The following is a 24,243-nucleotide window of genomic DNA, read 5'->3' on the forward strand; positions in this document are numbered from 1 at the left end:
TAAATGCAGACTTAACCGGGCTTGCAGCTGGCCGAGCATTTTGACCCGGCCTAGCCCGAGAGCTGGCAGTCAGAGTTTGAGCTATTTTAATGAATCTGACCTCCTGCATGAAAATAATAATAATAATAATAATAAAATATGTTGGGAGCACATTCGCCTCCCATCCAAACCGATGTAAACCAAGAGAAGCAGTAACATTGCACTGCTGTTGGAGCAAAATTAATGCCTCTGACCTTGCTATTGAAGTCAATAGTGTAGTTTCTCACAAGGGCTATGTATCTTTTTTATTTTCTTAATTAACTTTACCAATATATTGCATAAATGAATGTTTTTATGTATACTTATGCACTAAATATACTGCATTAAACTAAAAATCTTTCCTATGAAAATCCTAGGTGTTTATATTTAGACATAATGATGTTTTCAAAACTTTGGAGTGGGAATACTGAGGGAAGCTGCTTCTGGTGTTTTATTTAACGTCATGGTTTCTGGCTTGAGTGCATGATTTTTTCTTGCCAGCAAATATATTTCCGTATGTTTATTAAATTCCACGTCTCTTTGCCAGTATATTTCCTAACAATGGAATATCTGGGATCTACCAATAAGTAACAAATAAAAAGGAAAAATCCTGGAATTCTGATTCTTCAGTAGAATTCCTCAGTAGCCAGAACCTATTGGGCTCTTCTCCATTTGATTTTTATCTGGATAAAACTTTAATCAAAACTGATTCTCTTTCTTGCTTAATTGGCCTTTCATTGCTATCTGATTTGTTTATTATTTTTGTAGTTTCATAAAGAAGATAAGTATTACTCTAAATATAAAAGAATTTTAAGACAATATTTCATCCTGATTTTTGTCAATCTACAGAGAATTCAGATGCATCTACAATGCAGTATCTTTAGTTATTTCTAAAATATTGCAAAGAAAGGATTCCCAACATGTTCTGCCACCGGACTTTGTGGAAGGGGAAAGATTTGGTGAAATGAGAATACGTTCTTTATAGCCAGATTAAGTGGTATTGTTTTGCCATTCTGAAGTATACAGAATTGACATAAAATTAAATAAGAAAAAGAAAAAAACAACACGTTAGAGTCAAGTTACACTGTTAATCTGAACAACAAAGGAGGGCAAAGTTCTAAGTTAAAAATCATAGGTTAAGGGATTGTTATTGTTTGTTTGTTTTTCTTATTTCCCTAAGCTCACTGCCCCAACGTTCATGGTGTATAAACTTTCGTGTAGGTGATTTGGGTTGAGGCTGTCCAGAAATCTCATATATTTGTGAGGGGCTCTGCTCAGATGAGTTACACGACACAGCTGCTCTTCAGCCTAAGGGACTGGCAGCTCCACTTCGTGTCGCTTCTTACCCCAGCCTAGGTGCCAGCAGTTGCCAGGCATAGGAAAGGGAGGATGGCACAGATGCCTGGTCTGGCCACTGGTGGGAATTGCTAACTCCACCTTTACAGCAGGACATTAAAAATACCTTGGCCAGATTTTTATCAAGATAATTTAGTGAAGAGTAGGAGTAATTTTTTTCGGAGATCTGAACCCATTGAAAAGTGACATTTGACTTTAAAAGGCATAGGGAGTTTTATCTGAGATATGACAGCTATTTTGTCTTCCAAGTGTAGGGAAAAGTGTGGCATTTCAGATAACACAAACATTTAACGGTGGCCACTGGCAATTCTGTCTGGTTTTAGCGCTACAGATTCCTAGAGCAAAATTCTTCCTCCAAATTATATGCATGCTGCTCTCATTTACTTCAGCAAAGCTTATGCACATGTTTCAAAGGTCAGAATTTGGCCATTGGGGTTGAATTTTCAAGAAAGAGTGTATTAAAGACATCTGTGCATCAACAGAACCATATCCTTTGTTTTCTGTAGGACATTTCAGGAAGAAGCCTAGTGCTTTTGGGCACTGCAAGTGAAAACTGTTTCTATTTTTTGAACTGTATTGGGATTGCTTAGCAGAAACATTTCTTGCAGTAATAGGTTCATGATTTCATTTATTCCTTGTGACTCAACACTTTGATACTGAAAAGTTGTCAGTTTTAAGAGAGTAAAGACTGGAAGGGGCCACCCTTCTGAATATTACAGTTGGCAATATACCGTAACAATCAAAACGAGGGGAAATAGTCCAAGGAAGTAGGTATGGTCTATTGAGGTGCACAAACTTTGGTTTGTAGTCTAATACAGAGAGGTTGACAACAGTGTTTTACACGAAGGTAGAAAACAAACCCACTTTTCACTGTGGACAGAGCTCATATTTGAAATTATGTTACTAATCAGACACTTGAAAAAACTAAAACTTGGCATTCACATGCTATTGGAGTTAGTATGTATTAAATTGATGAAGATCTTTAAGCATGTAGATTTTCCCCTGTTTTTTAAACATTATATACTTCTTAAATTGTTTATAATGTCTAATTGCTGCTGGATTTCAAGACATATCAATTTTGTTCTTAGTTCCTGCAGATTTTGACAGAATATCATACCAAAATATTTTGTATTTTTTGTAGGACTGGGAAACAGAAAATCATGACTGGTATTGTTTTGAATGCCATTTGCCTGGAGAGGTGTTGATATGTGACCTGTGTTTTCGTGTGTATCATTCCAAGTGTTTGTCTGATGAGTTCAGGCTTAGAGACAGCAGTAGTCACTGGCAGTGCCCAGTTTGCAGGGTGAGTACCTACGAGCTTTCATGTGCTGATTAGAGGATTGATATTCATTAATAGTTTCATTAAGGTGTCCAGATGGTCTGGCCAGGTTAATGGATAAAGAACCGAATATTTAAACAATGGTACATATAGAGCATCTGTACAGAGGTACCAAAATATGGTGCATGTAGCAGATGGTTATTTTTGAAGACTCCGGCAAGTTTTACTTACGCATTTGAAAGCACACAGTACATACTGTGTGGGTATGTGTGTACGGATGTATGCAATGTATGAATGCAGGATATGGTGGAAATCTTCAACACAAGTAAACAAATTGCTGTATAAGATGCTACTGTTTTTACTTAACCTCATTTTAATGAATCATAATGTATTTTTTTTATATTTTGATGACTGCATTCTTAATATTTTATTGGAATCATATTTCACATTACAAAGCCACAATCATATTACTGACAATGGCAGTATCAAAAACCATGGGGTGAAATCCTGCCTCTCACTTCTGTGCATTGAATTGGCACCAAAACAAACAAACAAAAAAAAAAAAAACAAAACAAAAAAAAAAATGGATTTCAGCCATAGCATCTGTATCTATATTGCTTTCTCTTTACAATTGCTTTTCTTACAAATGTTGTAGGGAGACAGTTATTTCATATATACCATAGAAGAACGAGCGGGTATGTTATCTGCATGTTATTAGAAGACTAGACATTTGTCATGGTAGTGCTTGCTGGTACCTGGCCTTGAATCAGCCAGATACATCTCCTTACAGCTGTCATCTCTGTGTAACCTCCCACAGCACACCACATCTCTAGGCTTCCTTAAAGAGGGAAAAATGCATATGAATGATTAAAATGAAATTGTTGGTATTCAAATGCATAAAACTCTGCCAGTTGCCCTCTGCCTTGGCTTGCTGGAGGGAAAAGAAGCTCCCTTGGTAAAAGCTTAGATCTAGCTGTGGAGGACCGACCTTCTGTGCTGCAAGCAGTGTAAGGCTTCGGGTGCTTCCTAGTGCAGAGAAGCAGTTTTTTAAAACATGTGGATTGTTTTGTTTCAAAACAATACTTTCTGACTGCTGTTGCCTTAGAACCAGTTGTAAAAACCCGACACTTCTGCCTCACATTGGGAGCTCTCAGGGTTTAAAGAAATAAAGAAAATAAGAAAATTGAGCCTGGCTCAATGAGTGGAAGGGAAGGAAGAAATAGTGCTGGCAGGGAACAGTTAAGAATAAGGAGGCAAGGAACAGTTAAGAATAAGGACATGTACTGTATCTTCCTTCATTGAAATACCATCATTTAATTTAGCTACTCAATATTCCCTCTGTTAAAAACAACAAGTGGTCATATATAGGTGAATTGCTTTTAGATTTTTAATTAAATCTCTAATAATTGTTGATTCTCATAATAAATATTGATAGCTCTTGTAAATGCTTAGATAAACCAGATCCCGTCTCCATTCTAGTTTACAAACAATTTTAGATGACATCTGGTGAAAGGAGAGACTGTGATTTAAGCCACCTTGTATGGTGGCTTATCCATCTTGTAAGATGGATGTCATCAGGATGGAAGAGATGAATCACTGTACACAGCATGCACAGATACGTAGAGGGGTCAGCTTTGAGATTGGTTTGGCTTTCATCCTAGGGCTTTGAGATCCTCTATGGCAATGATACTAAACAAATGTTTACCTTTAAGAAAAAGCTATGAAACTTAGGAATCAATGTTCCCTTTTTTTTTTTTTTTTTTTTTTTTTCTTTTTTTTTGCATATTGGTTCCCTTTTTATTATACAAAGTCTAAGGAGAGGTTTTGGGGTTACACACTTCCTGCCCCAGAGACCTTTGGCTTGCTCAGCGCCTCAGATGATGATCAACCTACTTACAAGAATATTGCCATCCTCAATACCATGGCATCCCTTTTCCCCTTGTGCTCATATCTCCTACTCTCCTGGTAATTAATCCAACTCGTTTGAAGCCCTAATTTTGCAAACTGGGACTTGCACAGTCCCTTGAAGCAAGGGAGAGGTCTGGTTCATCATGGGAATTAGCATCCTGTTGTTAGGTTGCAGTGTCCTTCCAGTACTTTCCCCCCACCTTCCGAGGAGCTGACTGCTCTGATTTTATTTTAAAAGAGATAGAGAGGCCTATACTCAAAAAACTATGGTAGTTTAGAGAGCTCTGGCTGATATCCAGAGGACATAACAGAGCTTAACTGTCTTGCATAATGGCAATGGGATTTACTTTGCATTATCAGCAGTAAATATGTGTGTTCGAGAAAAGTAATAGCTGGGACAAAGAGATGCATATATTTTTATAGTTTATTCTTGTGACTGGACATAGCACATTTTACCAGGGGATCTCAAAGCTCTTTACAGAAGTGAAGCAGAAGTATGTTTGAAACCTTATATATTAGGAGAAATAATCTAAGAACACTTCATTCTTATGTAAAGATTGCTTCTGTAATGCTGCCAAGGTCAGCAAGCCTTTGGGTTATTCGTTTCACAATTGCTGGTTGTACTGGTTCAATCAACCTGTGCAGCTTTATCTTGCACACTTGACTACTCAGAAACACTGTATAAAGGACATTGCCAAGGATTTGTTCATAATTTTAAAATATTTTTCCTCCCATACCGTTTATAACAGTTCCTTGCAAGCTGTGCTCTGAACTCTGTTTCCTTGCTGGCAGTTTTTCTACACTGCATCCATAAGCAAGGATGTCTCATTCCTGGCCTTTTTTTTTTTTTTTAACTTTACCATACCGATCTGAATATTTTGTACCCTACATAATTCTCAGCAGGAGACGAGAGTCAAACAAAGTTCAATTCAAACCACATTGCAGTGATTGAAAGTTTTCCCTGGCTGCTGACTTATCATTGTCTTAAGTGAAATAAATTGGTATTATCAGCAAAATTCCTGGTAGACAGGTCACAAGAGAAAAATGGTATCAAGGGAGCTTAGAGATTGCAGTAGACTTTTCCCACTACTGGAATGGTCCATTCAGTACAGGTTTCGTCTACTGGGTCTCTGAAGGATGCAGGAGACTTGTACATCTATTGCTGCTCTTTGGTTAGATAAAAACAGAAAATTAATTTTCGATAGTTGTTAATTTAGCACCTCAGAAGTGCAGAATGTACTGCAAAAATACTCAATTTTCCGTTTGAGAAAATAGATGTATACAAAAATACGAATAGGAGAAAACTGACCCCATGTTGCATGACTGACTATGATTATTTCTTTAAAAAGATAATTAAATAAATTAATTTTTTAGAAAGGAAAAAATCTGCATGGTTATTTTGTTTGTCCCAGAGGAATACATTTTTATTTGTGGAACAGAAACTAAGAATTATTCACATGGTTTCACTTGACTCGTAGTTATTTTATTTTTTTTTTGCAGTCATCTGCTCACACATTGATCTCCTATGCTAGTGCTTTACAAGGAACTATAACCAATTTATCTATTGTAGTGGGTGGTTTAATATTTCTCTGTTTTATGTATATACAAGCAAAGTAGACTGTAGATCTTAAGATATCAAATGCTGTGCTGATACATATTCTATAAATAGGCTGTTTCTGAGTTCTGGTACTGTACTGAGCATTTCATAGAGTACGTAAAAATACACCATCGTGCAGTTCACAATCAACGTTAGACATAATGTAACAAGTGAGAGTGACAAACAGTGGAAGGTTACAAATGTAGAAATATGAAGAGTACTTAAGTGAAGCAGATCAAATAGTTAGATGGAGGATCAGTTAAGGTAGGGATATAAAATACAAGAATGGAAGAGAGAATATGGAGAATGGTGTTGACTTTAATGGGGTGTTATGGAAGTTTGAGTTTGTTAGGTAAGCGTTTGGAGTTTGTTAGATAAGTGTTACGGGTTGACCTCAGCAGGCAGCTGAGCCTCAAAGACCCACTCACATGCCTCCCCACAGTGGGATGGGGAAGAGATTTAAAAGCAAAAGTGAGAACACTTGTGGGTTCAGCTAAATACAGATTCATAGGTAAAGCAAAAGCTGTGCGCACCAACAAAGCAAAATAAGTTCATTCATTCACCAGCAGCAGCAGGTTTCAGCCCTTTCCAGGAAAGCAAGTCTTCATCAGGTTTAACAGAACAAACCGTGTAGTTCTGAATGTTACCACTTATCCCTTCCTTCCCTCCAGCTTTTACTGGTGAGCCTGATGTCCTGTGGTGTGCAATATCCCTTTAGTCAGTTGGGGTCGGCTTTCCTGGCGGTGTCCCCTCCCAGCTGTTTGTGTGCCCTCAGCCTCCTCACTGGCAAGTCAGCTCAAGACATGGAAAAGTCCTTGATTCTGCTTACATTGCTCAACAACAGCTAAAACATCCCTGTCACCAGTGCTGTTTTGGTCACAAATCCAAAACATAGCACCACAGAGATACTATGAAGAAAATGAACGTATCCCAGCCAAACCCAGTACAAAAGCTGCATGATGAAACACATTTAATGAACGTGGCAGTTGTACACAACAAATAGCAGTGAATTGGGTGGTGAAGGGAGGGCCTGGTACAGGACCGATGGTAGCACCACCTGGTTCGGGGCACAGAGCCCACCTCTGAGGGGGTGTTAGCGCTCGGCAGGCCTCTCCCATCCACCTCACAGCCCCATGCTCCCTGAAGTAAAACAGGGAGCCAGCAGAATTGGACACTGCAGAGGACATACTTAATAAAGTATAAGGCATTTTTTTTCCCACAGTAGTGGGGAAACTGGGAAGCCTCCACTTAGAGGAGCCTCTTACCAGCTTCTCTGTGCACATAAAAGCGTATGTAATTTATGTGGTGCTTCTTACTCAGAGGTACTGAAAGCATCATACAAATACAAACTAGCTTGTGGATTCAGCTGTAATGTCCCCAAAAGCACCTAACTGTCTGAAAAGTCTCGTGTAACTGCATATAGTCTTGAAAGAGGGAGGCCTTATGCTGTGTTCTTGCAGGCAGTTGTTTTGGTGATCAGGCTGTTCCCTGTTAGGGCTCTGGTTGCTCTGTGACCCGTTGTCTTGCCTGCATAACTTTCTCACTGGTGCAGAAAACCTGAGGGCCTGACTCAGGGCAGAGAGTTTGAGAGGATGGCAGAGAAGTAAAGCTTTCCATATATAGCACCAAATTCCTCTGTAAATTTAAGCCCTAAAAAAAAATAAATCCAAGGGAGTTTGTAAACAGCAGTGGTGGATAAATGTTAGATTTGTACACATAGCTCTTCTCTGTGGATGCAACCCTGGAAACCTGAATCGCTTCTGAAAATGGAACTGGTGACTTAGTAATGTGTATCTGTCATTGAGCAGCCTTCACCTAATCCATCACTGAACTTTTTCTCACCCATACATGGAGCTCTTCAGTGCATGTACACGTGACAGTTGAGGGAGGAAGGGAAAAAATTTGGTTAATGGGAGTCTGTAAGGAGAAAATGTCATTGTGTTGGTTATAGCTAGACAGAATGCTGCCACTGACTCTGCACTTGTCAGACCTACACCATGCAGTCTCTATTTTTTTTCCTTCTCAAAAGGAAAATTGCAGGAATTCAGCATAGTGACCATGGTCACCCCAGGTTAGCTACATGCTAATGGGGTGTGAAGGACCATCACTTCCATCATAAACTGCTCCTGCAGGACAGAGCCTTCCTTGGGAGTTCCCCTGGCTGCTACCAACCTCGTGTTCATGAGGTCTTGTGGTGAATTCCTGCACTATAAGCATGTCAGAAGTGACTGTCACTTACAGTCACACCTGCATGCTGCAGTGTATTGCTGCCCTCTTTAATGGTCAAGCAGTATTATTAATTTGGTGTACTGAATACCAGCAACAATGAAAATCCAACCTTCAGGTACTAGCTTCTAAGAAATAGATGGGGCACAGCAAGTAAAGCATATAAAAGCATTTCCTGCACCCACCAGCAGAGTTAGGTTGTAGCTGTGGCCTTCCACCTACAGGTCTCATGAATCTTCTACACCAGGATTGCTGTTGTCAAGTTTATGGCTTCACTCCTGCATTCACTATATAAATATGTATGCCTGACCAAGCCTTGCACTTTACTGTGGTTCAGTACAGAAAGGCCATGGATTTCTCTAAAAAATTGGAGTGATTTAAAAATCTTCCTTGCTGGGGGCTAACCCTGGTGGGCAGCTAAGCATGATGCAGCTGCTCACTCTTTTGCTCCTCAGTGGGGTAGGAGAAGAGGAAAGGAAGAGTAAGAGAACTTGTTGAGAAGTGGAAGAGAGAAAATAAGTGATGCAAACAAAGGCTGGCTATTAGCTGGGCAAAAGATGACTTACCTCTTTACACATCCAATTTTCCCTTTTTATTGATGAGCATGATGACACATGGCATGGGGTATCTCTTTGGTTAGTTTGGGCCATCTACCTGGTCATATCCCCTCTCAGCCTCTAGCACACTATTCACTGGGGGACATGGTGAGAAACACAGAAGTCCTTGATGCTGTGCAAACACTGTTGAGCCATAGCTAAAACATCAGTGTGTTATCAGCATTGTTTTGGTCACAAGTCGGACACACAGCACCATACCAGCTGCTGTGAAGAAAATTAACCTCCCCTCCCCAGCCAGAACCAGTGCAATCCTTATATTAACATGATACGACCTACAAAGAATATATCTGCAAGTATAAAGATCCTGAAACTTCTCTTTGGGGTGAATTGAGTCTTAGCAGCCTCTTTGAAATAAACTTGTACTTAAGCAAGGGTTGCAGTAGTGTGTCTTAGTAGATCTGACTGGTGGAAAGGATGTGCAGTGGATCTTACCACTTGTACAAAACCACAAGCCATCATTATCGTTTGCCATTCCCCAAAGTAGGAAATTAAGAGACCTGATTTGCATTTGTACTTGCCTTTATATCACTCTGGCTATAAAGGGGCCCCAAAGTGGGTACATATTCTTGTGTCAGAGCAAAGCAATTCAATTTTACGTAAATCATATGCCCATCTAATATTGTCTATTTTCTTGCTTGAAGTTTTTCTAGTTTGACTTCCCCAAGAACACTGCAAGTCTTCAAAATATATATTCTTTTGTTTTGTTCTGTTTTAATTACACATTTTCAATCATAACTTCCAAACAATGTGTTAATGGTACCTCCTAGAGGGCTAATCTTTTACTGAAAAGTGAATAAAGTGGTTTGATTATAACTTTCTACAGAGGGTGAGTAACCTTGCCATAAAAAGACGTTTTGCTTGCTGGTAGGCTTCTATTCCCTAAATTCATTACCTTTCAGTATTTAGAACCTGAAGATCGATTTTTTTCTTAAAATAAATCAGTATAGGGAATTGAAAGAAAAGTGGAGAAAATCAAGTTTGCCCAAATTGGCAAGCTAATTATATCATTTTCATTGGTGCTTAGGATGATATTAATTGCTGACATCAGTAACGATACAAAAGCAGCTATCTTTCTTTCATTACGATCTGAAGGATAAATCTGTAAACCATCTATCTTAACACATTCTCTTACAAACTGTCTTGCCCAGCAGGCATGAGAAAAGGTTCACATGAATTTCGAAATACTTGTGAAGGATGATAAATTCAGAGCCATGTCACAAAAAGAGGACTAGTCTCTGCAAGTCAATTTTATTGTGTCCTAATAAGTCTCAATCTGTTAAAATGCTGTGTCATTAGCAAGCATACAGCACTCTGTTGTCTAAAACGACAAAATGACAGCAGCATTTCATAATGCAGAAAATTTAATGCACCTTTGGGTTTCCATTTGAGTAGGAATGTTTTATGCAAAACTGACTAGGTGAATTGAATGTAAGCATCATGCACGTTCTCAAGGCAGACTGCTGCGTGCCGTGTTTACTTTCAACGTGAACATACAGAAAGTGATTCAGACATACGGCACAGAGGAAAAGTCTGTCTCGTTCCAGAGTTTGGGCGAAAGGTCTGGGAATGATTAACACTGTGAAAATAATGCTCAAATGTGATAGAAGTGTTAGAAAGCCCTGCTGCTGGCCCTTTTCCACAATACTGCATTTTACCCAATAGTGGCAGTGTCCTCTCAGGAACAAGCTATCGTGGTATTCTGCATGCTGTAGGACCCGTGTAGGTTCATCATTACGGGGCAGAAGCAATTAACAGTACAGCATATGCCATGGTATGGTGAGGTAGAAATATTTCAGCACAGTTTAAATGATTCTCTGCATACCGTTAAGCAATTGAATAAACACCTACCCTTGGTAGTGCTATGTACAATTTTGATTTAATTTAAGGAGGTAGTAAGTACAATCCTGAGATGAACAGGTTACATACTTGCTGCAGCACAAGGGCCAACCTGTGATTTGAGTGTCTTCAGTGTCTTTCAGGAGGAATATAAGCAGAGGAGATTTGGTTAAATTTCTTTTTTTCTTTTTTTAATTTTCTTTTTTTGTATTAGTGTGTAACTTATACTCTGCCAATTAAATATGTAACAGTAGTTGCTCTGTACTCAACATATCTCCTCCCTCTATATGTTCAGGGTCTGATATGAATGCTTCAGTAAAAGTAACACACTCCTAATGATTAAAATAGTTCATAAGCTTCTTACCTCTCTTAGCTACCTATTAGGACATAGTGAACTGGATTCTGTTTCTTCTTGTGCATCATAAATAATACTGTTTGCTAAGCAGCATCTGCCTAAGTATGCAGATCTTGCTAAAGACCATGCAAATTTGAAGAGGCAGGTGTAGCAGGAAAAGTATGGTCCCCGCAGTTTGCATACAGGTGGTGATGTGATGCATGAGAAGGGGAGAACTCAGCTTGGCACTCAGTGTATTTCAGACGTGTGAGGAGGAGTACACGTTTTGGAGAGAGATTGAGAATGACTGCAGGATAATAAGCCTGGAACCAATGCTGTTGATACACTGCGCTTTTGTTTTGGAGAACTCTTGTAGGCAAGAGCAAGGAGGAGATAGCACTCTTCAGCTAGCTGTTGTAAGGCCACGCACAGCTGTGCACACAGCCGCTGTGACCAGAGGTTGGAAAGGCTGGTTTGTAGCAGCACACTTGGCATTTGAGAGCCGCCTGCTTTTCAGCAGCATGTTTTCTGCTTCCCACTAGCCTGGATTGACTTTTAATGGTGGAGATGAGACTCTGTACTAGTCCAAGATGATGAAAAGTTCTGGATCCTGAACTGCTAAAAAGAAGCAGTCTGTGCTCCAGAATTTGGGTTAGATTTTGTGAGGAAAGAACCACAAAAAATAATAACTGCAATATTTCTTGAGCAGTTTTTACTGGCTAGAGCAGTATTTGAGTCCGTCCTAGACAGAGTCTGTTTGCCTAGTAAGCACATAATTTATAGATAGTAATGGATGTTCTTTTAAAAATCATTTCTTATTTTACTGAAAATAATAATGCCTTGCTAATTTAAAAAATGATAATTAAAATACTCCCTAAAATGCCTTTCTTCATTACTTTATTCTAATACACTTTTTTACGTATTTGACAAAATAGTATGAATATAAGTGGAAATAAAACCTGTAATTCTATAGCTGAAGTCCTCATAATTCAAAGCAACACGTATGATTGTTATGACAAGTGTTAATGTTACTGATTTCCCAGAAAATATTTTCCCTAAAAAAATGTTTGATATATACTGTGATCCAAAGTTACCTTTTCAAAGAAATGTTGTGACACTGATAAAGTTTTTGGTGGATGAATGTTGAAGTCAAATTTAAAATAATAATATGATCCTGTCTTTCTTTGACAGAGTATCAAGAAGAAAAACACAAGCAAACAAGAGATGAGCACATACCTGCGGTTCATAGTCTCTCGTATGAAGGAGCGGGTGAGTCTGAAACAGGAAAGTTGATCCAAGTGTTGGGTTGCGCTGTAGGGGATGTACTGCTGTTGGTCATGTGTGACTGTGCTGGAAGGAGGGCTACAAGAGGGTGTCATTTTATTTCCCTTGTCATAAGCAGTGTGTGTATTTCAACATACGTTTATCATGTCTCATTGCTTAGAGTAGTATCATTCTGGCAGGAATAGCTTATGCCATGGGCATAAACTCTTCTGAAGACATGGGTCAGCTCTTCTGAAATGGACATTTTTCAGGTTTGAGATGCATGTAATGTGTAAGATCGTAGAGGAATAGTTGTGCTTTGTGTGTTCCCCACCTGAAATACTCCGAGCTATTGCAATTTTTTAATCTTCTGTGTATGTTTTAAGCAGATTCTCAATGCAATAACTTGCACTGTCTCATGGTCCTTTCAGGCTATAGATTTAAACAAGAAAGGGAAGGACAACAAACACCCAATGTATCGGAGGCTGGTGCACTCAGCTGTTGACGTTCCTACTATACAGGAGGTAGAGTGATTTGCTTTCTAACTTTCACAGTGTTTATGGTGTTTGTTATCAGTGAAGATAACCTTAAGGACTAAAATACTAGTCTTGTTTAGTTCTCCTCATGCTGAGTATTTCAGTATTGTAGCCAGCACTGAATATGGGACCTTAAAATTTCATACTTCTCCTTATGAATAAGTAACCAAGTGAAAACATCTTGATTGGTGTTGATTGAGTTTTCAGACACAGAATATCCTCAATCTGTTTTGCAGTAAGGTTTTACTAGAACCTGCAAGTAGCTGAAATCTTTTTTTTTTAATATGCTTTATCTAAGTCACTGAGTATGGACTTGAGTGCCTGTGTTTGCATATCTGGCCCAATGTTTTTGACTGTATTCCAATTTTAGTCACTGAGACATTGTGTAGATGTCAACTTTATAAACATCTAAATGATTCATAAAGAACCAATCATTTTGTTGATCACCAAAAAATGACTTTTTTTTTGCATGTTTTGCACTAATGGTTCCAAAAATAAAGTTTTAGTAGATATCTTTTTCATTTTTTTTTTGAACTGAGGGTCTGATGGTGACTCATGTAAATGAACTACACATGACCAAAATGAATAGCATATTCATCTTGTTCATTGTTGCAACTCGATTGCTATGGCATGCTAGTATATATTGTCCTTTACAACTACAGATGTAAAAAGCCTTAGCTTTATTATTGTTATTGAAACATACGGATAAACAATAGCTGCACTGACAGTTTTGGAGACAACCACTACTGGCTTGCTTGATGTACCAGCAATACTGGTTGAACCTGAAAATTGGTCAGGCTTCCCTTTCACTGTGTCACCTTCACCCACTTCCACAGAAGGTTGTTTTGGCCTTGATAACATCCCAGAAACTGAAGATTTTTTGTTTGATGATAGCAGCTCTCATATATATTCTTCATAGAGCATAACTGAAAAGACTTGCATTCCTTACTAGACCACGCTAGGAAAATGAACTGCATGGCTCTCTGTAGGCTTTTGTTATGAGTTTGGAAGACTAAAGCAATCAGCCTTCATCAGAAAGCACTCACTGTCAAAGGAAGATCCTAGAACTATAAAAGCAGTCAACATTGATTTGAAACTAGCATGTATTTTAAGGTATAAAAGCTTTACTTCGGGGAATATACCTTCATATGAACAAGTGTCCTAGGTCACATCTTATGAGGAACCTACTCAGACTTACCCTGTTATAACCGAGAGGATTTTTTTTAACTTAATCAAACATGAAAGCACCTGTTTTACTGCTAGGTGTTGCATAAAGGAACCGCTGCAGCCAGTGTTCAGGTACTAGCAAACAATGTCAAAGAGATGTGAGTGTTACTTCTGTATGCGGGAAAGGCAGCGTCTGATCTGTATTGCATAATGCAGATTTCCATGAAGGCTTCTTTGCATAAAACAGGTACAGCACTTTGACAGTGTTTTCACAGTCCTGTGTTTTCTTTTGTATAGAAAGTAAATGAAGGAAAGTACAGGAGTTATGAGGAGTTCAAAGCAGATGCTCAGCTGCTTCTACACAACACAGTGATTTTCTATGGAGGTAAAGTGCTACATTTACTACTTGCATTATTTGATTTATCTTTATCTGTAGGAAGCTCACAAGTTATGGATTGAATTTGGTGTGATATAATCTTAAGTGTATATAAAGTCATTTGAGAGCTCTTACAAACCAAACTAAGTTGCAAGGGAACTTGGCTTACTGCAGGGTTTGCTACGCTCGTATTTTCATCCTTTCTGGCTAAGCCTATCAGTGGGAATTTACAACTTTGCCATCCTGTTTCTTCTTCAACCTAAACCCTAAACCAATCTACACTACAGATTTCTTCCAGTATACATACATTGTTCTAGAGTGGAAAGAGGTGCAATCTCTGATGTTGCGGCATCAGCAGAAATGTGCATTGCAGGTGTGTGGCTTTTTTCACTTGTGTGCAATATCTGCCTTAATGCAGTAGTAGATACAGCTACATGCACACTAGAAGTGCCCTGCTGGTGCCATCAGGAAAGGGTCATCACAAAAGCTGCCAGCCGCTGGGAAGGTGTTAAGTGATTATTTGATAAGGTGGGACAGCCTGGCTGGAAGGGAAAAACACCACCACCACTTTCAGAAGCTATAGCCAGGTCCAGTAACAAGGTTCTCCAGAGCCATCATTTCAGTAAGGATGTGGTTCTCCCCCACAGACACCTCAAGGAAACTGGGAGGAGACTGAGATCAGGCTTCTCCCAGTGTCAGACAACCCACACTGTTGTTGGCAGGGAGAGATGTGAATGTGCTAATAGAGAAATACGCAAGTGTAAAAGGAAACCCATAGTGATAAATACTTTCTGAAGCATTACTTTGAGCAGAAATTGATTGTACAGTCATTTGAGCAGAAATTGATTGTATGTGTGTTCCTTCAAGTGGTGATAGCAGAGAACCATGTTTTAGGGCAATTGTTAAGACAATAGCAGAGAAAGAAACTGGATCCTTATTAAAAGCAACCCTGTGTCCCTGCTGCTGCTCCTCAGATTTATATTTATATTGTTCAGTTTAAAAGCTCCCAACAGTATTTTTGCATATAAACATGAAAGAGCAAGCAAATACAGAACTGATCATTAGAAAATTTTAAATGGAAGGGTTATCCAAGTGGCTGAATTATGTTTTGTATTCTAAAGCAAGACAATGGCAGCATGAGTCTCAGCAGCTGCAAGTCTTTTTAAGCATTGTGATCATACTGTGATTGTTCATAGTATTTATTTTTTATTTATAGCGGACAGTGAACAAGCTGATATAGCGAGGATGCTTTACAAAGACACATGTCATGAAGTAAGTAGTACCAAATAACCACAATATAGACAAGCTATTTGTTTTTTGTTTCAGAATCTAGGAGAATGCTAGGAGAATGATTCTTCCCACTACAAATATAAGAAGGATGTGAAATTCTAACTGCTCATTCAGAATTGCTTTCCTTTTTCCTTTTTTTTTTTTTTTTTTTTAGTTTTGAGATAGTCTAGTAATACACGATTGGAGTAGGGGCAGCTGTCACCCTTACTCTGTTTGTACAGTTGAATTATTTCTTTCAGAATCTGCTTTAAATATTGATGAATTTAAAGAACTATGCTTTGCATTTTAGCTTTAATAAATCATTAGGAATTCAATTAGTCCCTCCCCCTCCCTTGTTTTTCAAAAGCATGAATAATGTTTCTGCAGCTTGTCTTTCATCTGCTCTCAAGTCACTGTTTCACACCTCATTTACACAGACAGAAGTAACTCCACCCAATTAGCAAGCAGGACTGAAAAATTCTACCATTTAAGAAAGAGTTATACTAGTGAGGTCGTAGAAATAGGATTTTTGGAGCTTATTTATGTGTTTTTGTTTTTCAGCTGGATGAACTGCAGCTTTGCAAGAACTGTTTCTATTTGTCAAATGCACGACCTGACAATTGGTTCTGCTATCCTTGCGTATGTTGCTGACACAGATTTTTATTTGTTTGCTCTTCTGTATAAATACCTGCAGTTTTGGTGTGATTAATGCATTGAATATTCTTTTTCTGTAAGCGTGTTTCAAATGTGTAGTTAAGACTCTTAAGTCTAGATATTTTACACAAACAAAATGTTGATTGAAGTTCAAAGCTGTAACAGTACAGATAATAAAAGTTAGTTATCAGGCAGTTAAAATGCTTTTACAAGAAAATAAGGAGCTTACAGAAATAAAACTTTACTCCTGCAGAAAGCTATAAAGAAAAACGAGTTTAATTTTGGGGGTGTTTAAGATCTCTGCTTTCAATAGACAGTTACACCCTTTTCAGACTTTGTGTTTTTTTGACTTTGATCCAACCAATATATCTAACAGGCAAACATGTATTGTAAGAAGATAAAAGTGAAAACAAGCATTAGACATAAACAGCAACCATGTTCTTAAGATGCTAGTGTAATATTACAGTAGAATATTTGTGGGAGGAATTGGTTTCATATTTCATATCAAATAATAATTACAATATTTTTTGCAGATACCTAATCATGAGTTGGTTTGGGCCAAAATGAAAGGCTTTGGGTTTTGGCCAGCCAAAGTCATGCAGAAAGAGGACAATCAAGTCGATGTTCGCTTTTTTGGCCATCACCACCAAAGGTAATTTATTAATTCCATGTGCTGCTTTTTACAAACAATACTTAAAAGAGTTTATCTCATCTATCATCTATCCTGGCTTAGCTGGTTGCCAACACTAGAAAGGCTGAGTATGATGCCATAATTGTTTCAGAAAGTTTAAAGCTCAGTCTAACACATTCAAAGTTGCCAAATGGCTCAGAGATTCCCTTTCCACAGTTGCCATAGGGATGTTACTTAATGCCATTTTAATTAAAGAAAGCAAATGAACTTCTGTCCACAGAACTGTTCTGTCAAATCAGTCTGCTAATCAAGGCCAACGCAAAAATTGGACAGAAATACAGTCTTATTACCAGCAGTACTGACTTAGTGCAGTGTTCTCTTCTGAGCAGGCACATTACAATTTTATGTTTTAGTAACATAATACATCACTAATGTTTCAATCTCAGTGCTAGAGCATTGATGGACTTCCTGCTGTGAGATGGTTTGCAGATTCAGAGAAAAAAATCTTTAGATTGGAAAATTCAGAGCTTTTATTTCCAAATTCAGTTGTCATTTGTTCAGTGTTTGGGGAGGGTTATAGTAGTGTTACTACACTGGATGTACCCATGTTTCGTTTTGTTTTGTTTTCCTGGTTGATTGATATGCTTATATGTGAGCAGAGGAGATATTTGTGAACTAACTCATGGTTGTTGGGAAAGTTGTGTCTTTTGGGGCATCCCAAAAGAGCCTAGAGAATTTAGTAATGGTATTATGTGAGGCTGTTCATTTAAATTGCTTTTAGCATAACCTGCATGCTATATAACATGTTTTCATTTGCTATGAACTACCAAGATTTTCTGATAGGCATAAAGTGGGTAAAGGATCTTTATTTGTGTCACAATCACAGAATGTTTTACTTGGAATCTGTTCGCAGATGCAGCTTCCCTCATTAGTAGTTTTGGCGTTAAGTTCACACAGCTTCAAACTATGAAGTAACATGACCGTTGTGAGATGAGGTGCTTGCAGCTTTTCTTAAATGTGTGCTGGTAGAAACGGCAAAATACCTCTTACTAGAGAGTCATTGCATAGTTAATGCACTGAAAAATGAAAGGCCGAATTCCCAGCTGGTATACATTAGAACTGTTTCTTTAACTTCTCTGAAGTGATATTTATGTTACAAGAATAGTGAATCTGACCACAGATATTTAATTTGTTACTCTATTTACTCTGTTATGTAGATGTGCATGGCAGTAACTCTTTTTCTTTAATATCAGTGCTGCTTAGTATAACCTTTCAAAATGTCAAGAGCTGCCCATCTAACTCTATGAGGACTCTCTGAAAATATTTAAGAGGACAAAGTACCTTTGGAACCAAGTCACTGGCATGAATTCAATTCAAAAGAGCATGACGATCCCTGTATGAGCTCTGTCCTGATAGACAGGATCAAGCCACAAAGTATCTATATTCAAAGTGATAGTATGGTACATACCTTGACACTTTTAGGAAAGAGGTCAAGGGCTAAATCAGATTAGCAAATGAACCTTCAAAAAAGATGCTTCTGTGTCTGACTCAGGGCATTTAGCAGAAAGAGAGCAGGTTGATGGGAGTGCTATTGGTGCTGGGAGAGGTTTGTGGCTTATCAAAAATGAGAGAGAATTTCAGCCATAGCACCCAGAGCTAGTAAGTGCTTATAATAACACAAATGTCTAACGGTATGCAGCACATTTTTTCAAATGTAGAAGGCTCTGTGTAAATAGGAATTGTCAGCTGTTTTGAAGTCAGTTTTTCAAGTCAAGATCCCTCATCTGTATTTAATGTTTCTGAACCTGTCTGTACTGTGTATTCAAAAGGGCCTGGATCCCCTCTGAAAACATCCAAGATATCACAGTTAACATCCATCGGCTGCATGTGAAACGCAGTATGGGGTGGAAGAAGGCCTGTGATGAGCTGGAGCTTCACCAGCGTTTTCTTCGTGAGGGAAGATTCTGGAAATCAAAGAATGAGGATAAAGGGGAAGAGGAGGCAGAGTCAAGTATCTCCTCCACCAGCAACGAGCAAGTGAGTGCCACTGCAATGTTAGCAACCAGGGAAAATTTATTATAGGGTACAAAAATGACATGTCTTTGATTAATCTACTTTTATATTAGCCTTGTGTTCTGCCTGCAGTTTTATGGTAACTGTAAGAAGGTTCAAAGGCTTATTTTCCCCATTTTTTGTAGCTTAGTAACAGCAAGAATATAAAGTTTTTCTCTTTCCTCATTTTCTCAGACGACCTCTGGAAGGTTTCAAAGTCTTTGTCACCTACAGCACCTTGATGAGACAGACCAAGATTTCTAAAGTTAAACAGGCATGTTCAAGTTAAATGTCACGGATATCAGATGGACTGCAACACTGCCTTCTTGGACCCTCATCAAGGGACAGCCCCGTAGCTGTTCAGCCTTTTCACAGCTGGAGCATGTTCCCTTTGGACTGTATTCTGTGTTACAGATCCTTGAGTAACACCAACCATGACATTTTCAGCCAGCCCAACTAAAGTTAGGTGCAACCATGGCACTTCAGGAGCATGTGACCAGCAACTGATTAAAGTAATTCAAAAATAGTTCTGCAAAACAAGAAAAAATTATGTTGCTTTAACAAAGGTGAAGAGCACAGAGGCCCAAGATAGAAAACCTTGCATTGCCACATTGAAATTCCCATATCAAAGCTGGTCCTTGTTAGTCATTCATTGTCCAAGAGGGTGCTACATATTCACTATCACTGTCTTGGCAGGAAGATTTTTGTAGCTTTTAGGATGCTTCTCGGTATTTTTGGCAACCTCTTGCCTGGCAACATCTTTCTTCATTTAAAACCACCAGCCTCTTTCTAAGTCTGTATTTTAAAAGATCAGTGTGTTTTGACCGCCTTCTTCTGCCCTTTGATCCAACAGGTCTATCATCTAATTTGTAGCTAAAATCTTACAGTTTATTAAACTGGTTGTTGCTTTAAGGGGATGCTTCTTAGCAAAGCTATTTTCTCTTTCTAGGCTGGTTTGCTTAGCTAGCCCTTTGTAGCCCCTCTTATTTAATGTTGTGCAGGTAGTTGTGCAATAGTATAGAATGAAACAGGAAAACAGTCACAAACAGCATTTACGAAAGATAATGCTTTTTGTTCTGTTTTGCCAGCTTTTCAAGTGTACATTTGAATATTTTCTATTCTGTCTCACCTGTTCATCCTTCACTTGGTTAATGCTTATACCTTTTTCACTGGTTTCCCAGATGGAGGAACATAGGAGTAGCCATCAAACTGAGAGCTCTAAAATAATCTGCAGTGTTCTATCACTAACATTAGCTAGTACTGGATGCTTCAAAGTCAGGAGTAAGAACTTTACTGTAAGCACTTGAAGGGTAATATACCATTCACTTAGATCTTATCCTTGTTTCTATCTGCTAGAGACTGGCTTTTTTTCTAAGCCATGACATTTAATGACCCTCCATGTATACAATTACAATAAATTATAGCAAGTCCAGATAATCTTACTGTCTTTGCTTATTTGCATTTTCTTTTTGATAGTTGCTACTTCCTGGCTTCAACAAGATCTGCTACCTAATTATGAGTTGCTGATACCAGAATATTCCAAAAACCATTTGAATTTGCATGAGAAATGAAACAAAGAATGGTGAAGGATATTTTAGCAAATATATATTGAATATTAGAACTTGAGAGTTTTGTTCTTTTATCAGATGATCATAGTCACTGATAATGTAGAAAGTTTACTGTACATGCTTCTCATTTAATAACTCTATTCAACTTTGTATTTGCTAAATTAAGCAATTGTAAAACACAAAGAAAATATACATCAGTCATGTTACAGTGAATGCTACTCATATTAAGTGTTGTTTGGAATGATTCAGTATTCTTTCCTTAATGTTCACAGCTGAAGGTTACTCAGGAACCAAGAGCAAAGAAAGGGCGACGTAACCAGAGTATGGAACTCAAAAAAGAAGTAAGTAACCTCAATTACATGTTGGCAGAGATAGCAAATACTAAAAGTCTGAAATGGTAATAGATGCTCCCTTGGCTTCTGTCACTTTTTACTGGTTTTATAGTATTAATCTTAGAAATTCCAGCCCCAGAGCTTGGTCCTCCTTGCCAACAAACATAATCATACTTGCTACATGCAAGCCTCTGGTGTCACTGTGGTAATATTCTGTATCATAAATAAATCAACAGTCAGCTTACAACCTTTTCTTTAGAGGAAATTCAGCTAGTTTAGTAACTAAACAAAACAAAACAAACAAAAACAAACAAACAAACAAACAAAAAAACAGCAATTTAAAAGTGTCTTGTGAGATCAAGAATATTAAGTTCATAACATGTCATATCCAAACTTGCCTACAGAAATTCTTCCCTCATCTATCCAACTCACAGACAGAGTGAACTGGAGGAAACAGTAACCTATGATCATGTAACTACGGAACTGTGTTATTATGCTTGTACACAAGAGGGCAGTTGCTGAGACAGCCATAAATCTAGCATTTCCTACCTTTTGAGTACATTTTCCTGGCCTTGTTTCAGCTGCATTATGAACACTAAGAAAAAGTGCACATATGCACAGGACTCAGGGCCCCACTACAGAGTACAGAGCAGGCTTTGGCTATTTCAGCACCAGAGCTGTGTGGGATTGCCTTGGTGCCTGAAATACCATTACTGCCACTCCTAGCACTTGCTTCCCTGCCATATCTGATCCTGCGGGGCTAGCTCTGCAAGGCACCTTCATCAGTGTGGTGGTAGTGGCATACTTCCCTTGTCCGGAGCTCCCTGGGGCACAAACTCTATTTGAGTGCCAGAAAAGGAGAGTGGTATCTTTCTTGGATTACGGTTCAGGATGTCTCATAATTTTAACTGCATTTTCTGTCAAGCAAATGCTGTAATTTCCTTTGTATATTTTTGTCTTAACGTTTGCTTTCTTAGCCCTGTTTATGTTTGATCAGTGATGCAGAAGTCAATCAGAGTGACCTATTAAAGAGAAAACAGTTGCAAAAGGGAATACACAGCCTTCTGGTTGGTGTAACAAGTGCCCCATCACACAGACTACAAGTTAAACGAAACAAACAATGTGTATCAGTGTCTTCAGACACATCAAGTATCACCAAGAGTTTGCAGGGATATTACTTCTATCTGTTCTGAAGAGCAGAAACAATTGATGTTACACTGTAATAATGTGAGAAGCTAAACCCGGTACAGTACACTACAGTAACTATGATTTCTTTCTTGATAATTGTGTAATTACAGAAAGCTTCTGTGGTCATCCAAGTCTAGTTCTATATTATTGGAAGCAAGACCTAGACGCTCATTAGTCTTTCATCTTCAAAGCACCTTTGAAGTACTAATCAATCTTTGCAGCAGTTCTATGAAATAAATGGAATATTACTGACTCCAGCAGAGCCTGTTGGGCCAGAGTAAGCCCAGAATTTGCCAAAAATGTTCAGGCACCTTGGCCACACAGTTACAGTCTCTTCAGAAGTAATGGGGACGGGGCGGGGGGGGAACTGTAGCAACCCTTTACTGGTGCCACTGGGTCTGCAGCGATTTAGCATAGCCTCTGGTATTCTAGGGAAGGTCGTACTTTTTGATGAGGTTGGTGATACTTTTGGACGAGTGAGGGTGGTGAGTGTGGCATACTGAAGCCGTGTGTGTGCTTTCTTCAGGAGAGCTCCTAGCTGAGGTCAGAAAAGCCTGACCAGAGCCTCCCCGGTATCAACAAACACCTTTCACAATTGTTGCCCTGTTGTTAGCCAGATAACATTTTTTTCTCTGGGGGAGCTGAGAGTTAACTTGTTTCAGTTCTGATACCTGGATTTGCAACCTTGTTCTTTCTCTGCAGGAGCCAGAACCTGAAACTGAAGCAGTAAGTTCAAGCCAGGAAATTCCCACAATGCCTCAGCCCATTGAAAAAGTTTCAGTCTCAACTCAGACCAAGAAGTTAAGTGCCTCTTCTCCAAAAATGCTGCATCGGAGCACCCAGACCAGTAATGATGGCGTATGTCAGAACATGTGCCATGACAAATACACCAAAATCTTTAATGATTTCAAGGACAGGATGAAAGCTGATCACAAAAGAGAAACTGAGAGAGTTGTGCGAGAGGCAGTGGAAAAGGTAATACTTGTCAAATACCACCTACACTCTGGTTTGAGGAGAGGAGGAGTGGTGTTCTGTTTTGTCTTGTTTTGTTTTCACATTCCTTTTTACTTTTGTAACATCCACCCTTCAGAAAGTGGGTAAAAACACTTTTTCAAAGAGACTACGTAAAAATAGTCATCAGTATTGCTTTTCAGGCCATTTCTGTACCAACAGACCTTAGTTTAAACAGAAGGCTCTTGCTTTTTTTGATTCTAGTCCTGTGGAATTAGTTTGTGATCCAGAAGTGAACCTGATTGTTCATTCGTCATTATCCTTTTCCAAAGCCTTCCTTTGTCTCCATTGTCAAGTGTGGTTGTAAACAATGACATTGTTTAAATGCTATTCATAAATAATTCTTCTGTCAATCTTCTAACCTAAACATTAAATAGATTGGTTGAAATTCACTTGAATTTTCTCTTCTAATGATAAACTCTCTAAAAATTCGGTACCTGAGTCCAATCTGGTCACCTTTGGCTGGAGAAAGCAGGACAACTCAGAGGATGACTTATCTGACCTCCCCTAAACGCCTGTCTCAAGATGAGAATTTCCTCCTGGAGGAAGGACTATGAAATGAATGTAGGGGGTTTAGATTTTAATCCTGTAGGACTAAGACACCAAGCTTTTACCTACATAAGGGCAAACGAATCCCACCAACAATGAATATTAAAAAGGTACCTCTAACTGAACTGAGGCATGGTCCATTTTGTATTTCCCTTGTGCCCTTGCTGTAAATTTATATACAGTTGTAGATTTAGAAAAGACAAAGTATTAGTATGACATAAAGAAATTCATATTTTTTTAAACCGATAATTAACAAAATATACATGGAACGTGTGCAGCTGTTTCTGTAGTTGCATTGCAGAATAGAATTAGAATGACATTTTTATTGTGTATGTCTCTTATGAGACAGAAGTTCTGTTATAGCTCTAAAGGAGATAACTTTTTGTTTTCTAAATAGAAGAAATCTCTAATTATGTTACCTCCACCCACATCAGTAATAGAGGTTTAAAGAAGATAGGTTTATTCCAATAGCTATG

General features: G+C 38.5%; 1 protein-coding gene across 5 annotated transcripts in view; it reads left to right on the plus strand.

Annotated features, from left to right (window-relative positions):
• Nucleotides 1-24,243, plus strand: part of ZMYND11 (zinc finger MYND-type containing 11) — a 107,692-nt gene that overhangs the window by 76,103 nt on the left and 7,346 nt on the right. For 3 of the 5 annotated variants that reach the window (XM_035316881.1, XM_035316883.1, XM_035316882.1), the window contains 10 exons: nt 2,516-2,677; nt 12,363-12,440; nt 12,866-12,958; nt 14,435-14,522; nt 15,730-15,785; nt 16,344-16,421; nt 16,970-17,088; nt 18,897-19,104; nt 20,960-21,028; nt 22,910-23,182. In XM_035316881.1, the coding sequence (XP_035172772.1) occupies nt 2,516-2,677; nt 12,363-12,440; nt 12,866-12,958; nt 14,435-14,522; nt 15,730-15,785; nt 16,344-16,421; nt 16,970-17,088; nt 18,897-19,104; nt 20,960-21,028; nt 22,910-23,182 (1,224 nt within the window). The remainder of the gene's footprint in view (nt 1-2,515; nt 2,678-12,362; nt 12,441-12,865; nt 12,959-14,434; nt 14,523-15,729; nt 15,786-16,343; nt 16,422-16,969; nt 17,089-18,896; nt 19,105-20,959; nt 21,029-22,909; nt 23,183-24,243) is intronic. The other 2 variants (XM_035316884.1, XM_035316885.1) reach the window with 1 other exon arrangement.

The sequence above is a fragment of the Oxyura jamaicensis genome, chromosome 2 (assembly GCF_011077185.1).
Source record: "Oxyura jamaicensis isolate SHBP4307 breed ruddy duck chromosome 2, BPBGC_Ojam_1.0, whole genome shotgun sequence".
In the NCBI taxonomy this organism is placed as follows: domain Eukaryota; kingdom Metazoa; phylum Chordata; class Aves; order Anseriformes; family Anatidae; genus Oxyura; species Oxyura jamaicensis.